Source organism: Peromyscus maniculatus, chromosome 13, assembly GCF_049852395.1.
Source record: "Peromyscus maniculatus bairdii isolate BWxNUB_F1_BW_parent chromosome 13, HU_Pman_BW_mat_3.1, whole genome shotgun sequence".
Taxonomy (NCBI): Eukaryota; Metazoa; Chordata; class Mammalia; order Rodentia; family Cricetidae; genus Peromyscus; species Peromyscus maniculatus.
In genome coordinates this window covers 31075350-31085376 of record NC_134864.1, presented here as the reverse complement: position 1 = coordinate 31085376, position 10027 = coordinate 31075350, and the positions used below count along the sequence as shown (strand labels likewise).

The 10027-nt window shown below is 48.1% G+C and overlaps 1 protein-coding gene across 3 annotated transcripts; it reads left to right on the top strand.

Moving 5' to 3' along the window:
- The first annotated feature begins 2854 nt into the window (after positions 1–2854).
- On the top strand, positions 2855–9801 carry Adcyap1 (adenylate cyclase activating polypeptide 1). 3 transcript variants are annotated; one of them, XM_042260010.2, is made up of 6 exons: positions 2855–3114; positions 3446–3557; positions 3912–4022; positions 6094–6225; positions 6682–6780; positions 7844–9801. In XM_042260010.2, the coding sequence occupies exons 3-6, from the start codon at positions 3913–3915 to the stop codon at positions 8031–8033; spliced, it is 531 nt and encodes a 176-aa protein (XP_042115944.1). In that variant the 5' UTR covers positions 2855–3114; positions 3446–3557; position 3912; the 3' UTR covers positions 8034–9801. The 3 variants fall into 3 exon arrangements, with proteins under 3 accessions (XP_042115944.1, XP_042115943.1, XP_076406025.1); XM_042260009.2 differs by having other exon boundaries at positions 3237–3557; XM_076549910.1 differs by having other exon boundaries at positions 2855–3557.
- Positions 9802–10027: the final 226 nt, after the last annotated feature.

The following is a 10027-nucleotide window of genomic DNA, read 5'->3' as shown; positions in this document are numbered from 1 at the left end:
TCCCAGGAACAGCTATTTTGTTGAAGGTCCCTTGGATCTGTGCTTAGGCTCCTTCCTGCATCTTAGTCCAAGTTGCCAGGTGCATGCCTAATTAACAAGTCTACATGGCTGGCTTTGGTCTCCTACCCAGTCTTTGCTAGCACACCAGTCAGTGTGGACAGTGTTGGGTGGGGAGCTTTCTTGACTGTTTTTTTGGCTGATGGTTACTCACTGCACATAAGTTCAAAACTCCAAACTCAAAAGCCTTCCAGACACAGCATTTTAAGGATGCCCTGGAGCATCCCTGAAATTAGCAGCAAATACCTATTCTTGTGAGTAGTTAGGGAGCCACCCTTGGTCTTTGAGATATCACTCACCATTCAAAGCAGGAAGGGCTCCAGTGGATAAATTTGACCAAGTAGGATGCAGTCCCAAACTCACACAGCTCTCAGAACATCAGCCCTCAGCTTCTCACTTTTTTCTCTCTCTCTCACAGCCTTCCTCACTTCTCATCAACCAAGGGTTCAGCCTTCTCCCCTTCTCCTAATATTTCTGATCAAGGGCTCAGGCCAGAACTCTCAATAGGAATGCTTCCTTGATCTCCAGAGGCCAAACTCTCCTAATTAAAGATGGCCATTGGCCATGAAAATATCTGCAGAAATGAGCCTGTTCTGGCTCTAGGGTTTTAGTCCTTGGGCCACTGTGGGGCAGGGCTAGGTGGGCTTTAGATGGCACCCAGAAAGACCAGGTCTCTGGAGTTTATCCATCAAGAATCTCAAATTCTCTGCTGAGTTTTTCACTCTAGTGAGTGGAATCGACCTCAACTCATGTGATTTTGGGGTGTTGGACCCCAAATACCTTTGAGGTCCAGTGAGCGAGATTGGCACAACCCCTGTGAGCTGGAAGCAAGCTGGCACTTTTGAAGGCTTGCTTAATTTTCCTGTTTGTGGTTTCTTCCTTTAACAGATCTTGAAGTCATCAAAACTCCCCACATGGTGGCTCTCTTGACTAAAGTTGGGCATTGAGCGGTGAATTTTAAACAAGTAGTCTTGGAGATTTTAAAATATTTTTTCCAGATTGAACTCATTTCAGAATTCAAGTGGGAGGCAAAAGTGAGGATTTTAATGGGGTTCACCTTTGACTTGCAGAGAGGCTGAAGTCAGGAAAGTCACTGTAGGCAACAGCTTTGGGCAGGTTTGTTAAGAAAGGCGGTTCTGCTAGATTATCCTGCTTATTCACTGCAGGCTCTTTGTGTGAGGGCTGGGGAAGGTGGTCACCAAATATGTAATGCGTGTATGTAGATACTCCAGCAGACAGATATATCATAACACACAGAGAAATGAAATGTCATCTGTGTAGAAGTAGTTTGTTGAAAGTATGCAATATAAAGCTAGAAGGAAACAAAGAGGAAACAGGCAGCTTTGGATCATTGATAGCCAGGAAATAAGAAAAAAGTTTGATTCTTAAAGGAAGAATTAAATCTCAAAAAGTGAGAATAGCATTAAAAATGAGAAACACTATGCCTTTGAAAAAGTATGCAGAACTAACAGCTTATTTAAACACTAGCCCCAAATTACAGTAACAGGAAATACTCCTACTTAATTGTAATTTCCTCTAATTTTTTTGTGTGTATAAGATCCAAATTGTTAAAATGTGCACTAATGGTTATTGATGCTTCTATTTCCCTCTGAAAAGGAAGACACTCAAGATCTCTTAGTGGACCAGAAATTTATGAATCTTCTGGAACTACTCAGGGGCTCAGAAGTTTCCCAGTAGATGTGGTCTTTCCTTATTTATTTCTTCTTCTCATTTTATTTTTAGTTAAAACTATTAACTATTCCCAGGGAAAGGTTCCTGGTAGCAGCCTTCACCACGAAAACTTGTGCTAGGAATCCTGCATTCCCAGTCTGTATTTCCCTAAACAGAATTCAACTTATAAGAGAAGTGTAAGACACACATTTCTCACTCTCACAGTCTTAAAATTTCAATTCTTGCAGAAAACACGATGCCATGGTTTCAATTTTTAAAATCAGTAAGAGCCACAAAGAGTGTGAAAGTGTGCAGCAAACAAGGAAGGTAGAGATCCAAATACCAGGACTAACTAAGAAGAAACAGCTCTGCATTGACATCTAAGGCAGGGATTAAGAAGGTTCTGAGCACTGGGGCATTCATGGACACAGGATGTAAGGGGAGATAGATCTGAACAGCGGTGCGATTTAGACAATGAATTGCCACAGTAAGAGCACCACTGCCAGACCTTCAGATTTAGAGGCTGTGGTGAAAATTAAGCCAGTGGCAATTTTCAACGTTTGTAGCATCTGCGCCCAATATTGTTCAGCACCCAGAGCCTGGACAGCGCCACAAGCTCTGCTCCCGAGGCAGCCAGCCTTCCCTGTCTCATCAATCTACTCAGAGACAGACTGTCAACACAGCCAGACTCATTAGACATTTACTGAAAATCCTCTAAGACTTCCCTTTAAAATACAAAACGACTTCCACATTTAATTGCCTATCTGGAACAACATAAGCAAGAAATTAAGAGATTTAAATTAAATTTATTAATGGGAGAGCTTGGTGGTGCTTAATTCTAAAGATCAGAGTTGTCCTCCATGGGGCTTGAGTGAAAAGTAAAAAGAAGCAGAGACACAATAAAAACATGACTTCACCATCCCCTAAATTCCACGAATTCTTCACTTGTCTTTGAGAAATGGGTGAAATTGAAAACCATCAAAATAATTGGACTTCTTAAAAATTGGATTGTGTGAGTGAAAGGTGTTTATGAGAAGCTGATGACTCCGGATCTTATCATCCTGGAGGACAGCACAGAATAGTTAATATGTTCCTTGAGGGACTAGGATGCTGACGTCTTTTACTGATACCGGATCATTACGTGACTGAAAAAAAAAAAAGGAAGTCATATCATGAATAAAAATCGGAGCGCAACAGTGCAACCAAAATACTCTGTACTTGAAGGCAATTGCAGACAGATGTTGACAAAGAGGTGTCTCTTGAAACCACATTTGGATAGCTTTTTTTGTTAACTGCATATATAAATACGAGCAGAAGGCCGGTCACCTCTGTCAGCAGCAGCAGAAGCCGCATCTTCAGACGCAGCCTGAGACCTCGGAGCAGAAGGTGCCTGCCTCAGACTCTTGCAAGCTGCCGATTGTCTCCCACAGAGGCCGGCAGCCTGGGCTACCCTCTCCTTTTCCATCCTCCTTTCTTCCTTGACTTTCCCTCTTTTTCTTACCCACTAGCTTCTTTCCCCAGGCGGACTTAAGCCCACTCGGCTCCCCTCCCGTTGGCTGCTCGCCTACTCTGTCTTCTACATCTCTCTCCTCGCCCACCTCCTTCAGTGTCACGCTCCCTCCTAGTTCTGTGCGTCTACAAAGTTTTGAGCGGAATTTTAGCCTGGGCAAATAAGTGCCCCCAGCTCCTGCAGCTAATTCCCGTGGCTTCTCTCCAGACACCTGCGCCAGACAGTGAGTGATGCCTCTTGGGTTGTGATTCCAGCCCGGAAACTCGAAGGAGCCCTTTGCCCTCCGTCCTACTTGGCAGCCAACCCTCTCCTAGCCGCGGTAAGACTCTAATAGTAAATGGGGGTGGGGTGGGGGGATCTCTTACCATACCATACTAACGGATTCATTGACTACTGGCTGCCTCCCTGTGCTGCCAGCTGTATCAGAGTTAGCCTTGTTTAGTTCAAGGTCTGGCTAGTTACTGGGTGCTGAGCACACACATAGCTATTTTTTTTTTTCAAACTATATACCAAGGGAGAAGTGGCCAGACGCACCAGCGTGGCTAAGTGGCGTTCAACACAGGGAGCCGCAGCTTCGCTGGCTCCCCCAACTCCCAGGAGTTTCTTGGGGTTAGAAGGTGGAAAGCCAGGGGCGATCTCACTCACTGCGTGCCCTCTTTTCCCTCCTGCGTAGAATGACCATGTGTAGCGGAGCGAGGCTGGCCTTGCTGGTCTACGGGATAATAATGCATAGCAGCGTTTCCTGCTCACCTGCCGCCGCCGGACTCCGTTTCCCTGGGATCAGGTAGGTGCTACCCTAGGCTGATCTAGATTTCTCCCGGTCGCCTCCCTGCAGTTCTGGACGCAGGCTGCTAAGCATCCTTTCCTGAGCGTCCAGGGCATTTCTACAGCCTTTGGCTAGGTACCAGGTCCCTAGCTAAGCCTAGGGGTCAGGGAGGCTCTAGTACAGCAAAACTCCCTCCCTCCTCGCCAGTGGAACCCAGGGACCTAGGTAAAGGGAGTGAGTTTCAGACCCTTATAGAAACCTTCCCTCCTCCAACTTGTCCGAGGGAGGGGGCGGCTTGCCCCCTCTCTCCGCTTAGCTTCCTTTTTTTACCTATTCCTCGGATGAGTTGGAGAACTTCAGTTCCCCGAGCAAAGCCCGGGGCTGAGAGTGAAGCTCGCTCCACTTGGCTTTGTTATTGCCTGTTCTGGACTATTGGGGCGGGGTCTCTCGCTCCTCCGCCCTTCCTGTTGTCTCATTCGAATTCTTTTCCACCGGAACAGCTCTCTGTCAAATGAATCCTGTTTCATCTAGAGTTTGAGCCCTAGATGTCTTGGGGGTGGGGGTCTTGGCCAGTCACAGTTAAGGAAAAGCTACTTGAGAGACGGAAAACGCCAGAAGGAGACAGCGAGGGAGGGGGAAGAAGCGGATGCGAAGGAGAGAAAGCCAGCAGGCTGGAGGGGTTGGGAGGACAACCTAGCCCACTTGAGGATGCAGAAAACCTGGCTTTTGTCTTGGCATCTGTTTCTGATCGTGCGACGCTTCCCGGGTTCCCTACCGCAGCTTCAGAACCCCCCACCAGTATGCGGGACAGTGAAAATGCGTGGGTCTGCGTTACATGGGTGAGGGGTGGCACTCAGGGCAGCCAGGAGCACGCGGCGTTGAGCTGACTCTTGGGGGCCGCGCCCAAGAACCTCTTTCTTAGGGGGCATCTGCCCATTGATGTATTGACAGACAGAAATCCTAGCCTCTTTATCAGGATTCCGGCATGTGGGAGCCGGGAAGAGCAGGGGGTGGCCAGAAAGATCCTGGTTCGGGGTCTGGGGCCTGGGCTGGGGGCACACTAGGAAGGAAAGCCTGGATGTGGGCGGTGCGGAGGATCTCCCCTGACTCTGGTCTCTCCAGGGAGAGCGTAAAGGCAACAGAGCGGCTCAAGTACAACTGGACCCTGCCTGGAGAATGTTAATTGTTCTTATTGCATCCCGCGTATCCCTAAGGGCCAAAAGCCACCTGGCTTTGCATTTTTTTGTCCTCCTCTGCCTGTCCTCTGTCGGGCATGGAGGCGATAGGTAAGGAGACTTTGAGATCGCTGGACACCTACGGAATGTCAGTTCCCAGTGGACCCCTCTCCTTGCGCTCTGTGGTTGAGATGGAAGCCTCCCCGCCATTGCTAACAGAGTAGCAGGAACTCTTTGTTTAATGGGCTCGAAAGCCCTCTTTTTTCACCTCAGGCTATTCTCAAAGTTCCGTGTGCCTAGCACTTTTCCTGGGTGATAGGCACCGGAGCGCTCCGCCGCACCACAGAATGAGCCAAACTAGCTAACTTTAGGGGCATCTATTATTCATGTTCCTAGCAGATTCTCTCCAGCCCAAAATAGAAGCTGGAGGTTCTCTGTGACCTACATCTGCGCGGGGAAGGGCTCCCCTGGGCTGGGCGGCTTGGATGGGGGTGGCTGGTGCCGGAGTTGGCCTCCTGCATTGTACCTACCCATCCATTCCGCTCTGGGTGTCCCCGTCTCGGCTCCTACCATCTCTTAGGATCTTCCTCTGTGCGATCTAAATGCTACTCAGGGAAGCCTGGGACGCCAGGTGGGGAGAGGGCCGGCCTTTCATTTGGCCAGGTATTAGGGTTTGCATGGTTGTTCAGTCCTCTTGCGGGAGATCATTGATCCGCCGCCGGAGGAGACGTTAGCGAATTTCCTAGCGGAGCAGGAACTGCTGCTGGGTGTAGTTCCCTTTACCTCGTCCTACTAGGAGCGTTCTGGAAGAAATCACAATTCTCCATGGGGGGCCATAACGAAGAAGGAAAATCAATGGGACCTTCTTGGGACTTGGCAGACTTTTAATGACCCTCCTTCTGACTATCCCGCAGACCAGAAGAGGAGGCTTACGACCGGGATGGAAACCCGCTTCAGGACTTCTACGACTGGGACCCTCCGGGCGTAGCGAGCCCCGCCTCCGCGCTGCGTGACGCCTACGCCCTCTACTATCCAGCCGACAGGAGGTACAACCCGCCCGGGTTCCGCCTACCGCTTGGGCCTGACATGGCGGGAGGGACCCGGCAGCGGCTCTCTAACTAGGACCCTCCCCTATGAAAGTCCTCAAGCCTCCCTTCTACCTGGGTGACTCCATGAAAGCCACAGAAAATTAGCAGACAGATCCCCGTGAACCTGAGGCCGCACCAGGGACTGAAAGCTCTGCGGCCCGGGAAGTGTCCGTGAGTGTGCAATTCCGTGGGTGGGGAGCTCTCAGGCCAGCGAGGTCACCCCAGAGGCCAGGACTAAATCCCCATTTTAGATTTACCTCCAGGAACTCCCCAAAGTTAACTCCCAGGTCCCGTGTCACTCGTGGTGGTTGCCGGGTCAACCTCCTTGAAAACTCAGCAAATGGGGGCCTTGGCTGTCACTTGAAGGGCCCAGGCAGTGAGTGACCCAGGTCGCATACTTTGTCTCCCCATTAGAGATGTCGCCCATGAAATCCTTAACGAAGCCTACCGCAAAGTCTTGGACCAGCTGTCCGCCAGGAAGTACCTGCAGTCGGTCGTGGCCAGGGGCGTGGGGTAAGAGTTTGTGACAGTGTTAACCCGCCAGTGATGAGCGCGCCAGGGTGGGTGACCATACTGAGAGCGCGCAGGGAGGGCGGGGCAGCTTATACGTTTTTGCGCGCCAGCACGCCTGTGCGCCCGAGGGTGTGTCTGCGTCTTGGCATCTAGGTGGTTACTACCAGCCTCGGGCGGAGTTCTAAAAGTTGGGCGTTGAAATTTGTTCTAGAGACCCCGTGAGAGAGAAAGAGGGGTAGGAAAAATGGGGGTTGGATCCTTGTTGGATGAGAACCAAATCAAATCAGATGACCCCCTTCCCAGTCATTGAAAACCCTCGAGGTTCCTGGAAGGGCTTGCCATAATTTTGGGGGAGGAGTATTACGTTTACTACGAAGGCAAACGCCAGGCACCAAGTCCCTAAAATGGATATTTCAAAGAAACGGTTTTTGCTCAGGCCGGACAAACCCAGAGCTAAGGTCTTGCGTGAAGCTTGTGTCAGCAGAAGGCAACATTTAAATAAAGCCCACGGGAAAGCCGATTACATTTTAACCATGAATAATTCATGCGGTGAAAAATATTGCCTACAGCCTGTCACCTTATATCACTATCACGTTTTTCAACTTAACGTAGGCAAAGAGAGAGGTGTGCTCCTGTTTGCCTAGATTTGCAGATTTGATAACTTGGTAGGAGCCCGCGAGGCCTTTGGGAACCTTTATATGTTGGGTGGTGGAAAGGTACGAGTCCGGACAATTTATCTAGAGGCATGGGTAGTGTAATCTTGAGAAGCAACCTTTGGAGAAAAGCTTAAAGAGCGCGGACTCTCCGGACGCCCCAGGATGCTTCAGAAATAATCTAGAAATATCTAAAAGAGCTAGTGCCAGGAAACTGGGTGGGAAGAAAGGCCCCCGAGGGTCTCCGTCCGTCACAGAATGCTCGCCAGTTGGGGCGCAGCAGAGGAGCACTGCGTTGGGAAGTTGGGAGTCCTGCGGGCTCCGGCGTTGGGGGGTGGGGCACACTTGTTTCCTTTACACACTAACGTGTCTCCCGCCCCACCCCCTCTCCCCGCCCCCTCTCCTTGCAGTGAGAACCTAGGCGGTGGCGCAGCGGAGGACCCGGCGCCCCTTACCAAACGCCACTCGGACGGCATCTTCACCGATAGCTACAGCCGCTACCGAAAACAGATGGCCGTCAAGAAATACTTGGCGGCCGTGCTAGGGAAAAGGTATAAACAGAGGGTTAAAAACAAAGGACGCCGAATAGCGTACTTGTAGCGATGAGTTGCCAGCTACGGTGTGTATAAAATGAAAAAAAAAAAAAATCGTTTTCCAAATTGACTGATCAGTCATTGCTCATGTGTTCTTTCCAAACATGTATTTATGTATGAAGTAAAGCCATTAAATGACTATTTTGATAATGATATTGTTTTTCTTTTTACGAAGCACTAGAGAATGCACAGATATACTTTGTGGACCAATTATTGATATATATTATAAATATATATATTAAGAATATATATATATAAGTATAACAGAGAGCAATTCATAAGCGTGCACAAGGATTGGAAATTCGCCTGAGCTGTTTATGTTTTTATATAAAATGAATAGAAAAAAAATAGACAATCATGGTTTTGAATATTACTCCTATTTTTGTAAACTGGAATTAAAGGATAGTATTTTTATCCACAACAGGCCTGAAGATACCAATAATGGCCATTTGCTACTGTACAAAAACAATGATGCCCTGCTCCAGGGGAATTCTGAGGTAATGACTGGGGGAGTAGCTGAAGGGCTTTCTTTCCCTGGGAGTCTCTGGGGCAGGCTGCTTGAAGCCCAGCCTAACTAATTCAAGCGGGCATTGTCCCGCTGGCTGCGGGCAATTGCAACACTTTCTCGCTTTCTTTGATTCTACTTTTTTTTGGTGTATTTGTCTCTCCTCAGACTCTCAGCCCAGAAGGAAATTCTAATTAAACAACAGCTCGATCCAAATTGTGCTTCTCCCTAGAATTCACGGTCATTCCCTGGGAGAAGAGTTGAGGAATTGTACAGAGGAGACCGGCTTGGAGAGAAAGCTCTCTTTTCTGTACTTTCTGATTCTCCAGGGAACCCGCTATCCCAAAGCTAGGGCAATTGGAACAAAGTAAAAGGAACAGAGGCGGATAGGAAGAGGCAGAGCGTGGGGTGGCAGAGGAGGACCCTGCAGAGGGACTGGTTTTAGAACTACCCCAGGTCTGAGAATCTGGGGGTAAGTCCGGTCCCTTTGCAGGTTCCACTGCCTGACAGATTGGGTGCTGGGTATTGGAAATGAGTGCAAAGTACAATGTGTTTTTCTCCAGTGCTGTCCATTGCTTCTCATTTTGTGAAATGGCCAGGATCCTCCCCTTTGAACCCTACTCTGTAGAAGCCACCCCTGTTCTTTGTGGTTTTTCTGGAGAACCCTCCTTTCTGCCCCTACCCTCCTGCATTGTTTAAAAATCGTTTGCCATTTTTTTCACTCACTTATCTTAAATTTGTGAATGCTACTCATTTTTTGTTGTTGTTTGATGCAAGCAGTTACTGTGAAGTTTAGGAACCCCTGTGTAGCTACCCCGAAGTAATTATGCACTAAATATGAACCTTTCCTTTCTTGTCTATTGAGTTTGTAGGTAAGATGTATTTTTCTACATTATGGCTTATTGCTTAGTAAAATTTGTTTCATAAAACCAATCTTTGTCATATTAGAATGTGTAGTGTTCCAATATTGCTCAGTTTGACTAACTGATAAATCATTTAAACCCCATTTTCATATGTATGAGTACTATCTTATATCTCTGGTCAAGAGTGGGGTCAGCAGGGTCCCACACCCCAACCTTGTATCCTGTCTTGGCTGAAGAAAGCATGTCTGTTTCTTGTCACTTTCTTGAACATATATGGAGTAACCTTTATAAACAAAAGAACCTTCACCCAGCAACCAGATCAAGCAGCAACAAACCAGCAAGTCTCCCAAATTTTAGGCACAAATTTTCCAAAAAAAGAAAAGAAAAAAAAAAAGAAAAAAAAACAACCCCATTAGTTTGTAAAGTTTAAAGGACTTTTCCTTTTTCCTGTACAGATTTGGTTAGTATGAAGTCAGGCATCTAAGAAAACAGAACTGTATTTGCATTCCCAGGCGGGTGGATGGATGCTGCCCCGAGATCACATTGCAAAGAGAGAGAAAGCAGGCATTCGATTTCAGCCTGTGCCCAGCTACAGGATCAATCTTTATGTCTGCAGTCTCCTCAGGCGATGTG

Coding starts and splice junctions, on each gene's coding strand:
- Adcyap1 (XM_042260010.2), top strand. CDS start 3,913: ATGACCATGTGTAGCGGAGCGAGGCTGGCCTTGCTGGTCTACGGGATA. Junction 6,226..6,681: donor TACTATCCAGCCGACAGGAG/GTACAACCCGCC, acceptor TCTCCCCATTAG/AGATGTCGCCCATGAAATCC. Junction 6,781..7,843: donor GTCGTGGCCAGGGGCGTGGG/GTAAGAGTTTGT, acceptor CTCTCCTTGCAG/TGAGAACCTAGGCGGTGGCG.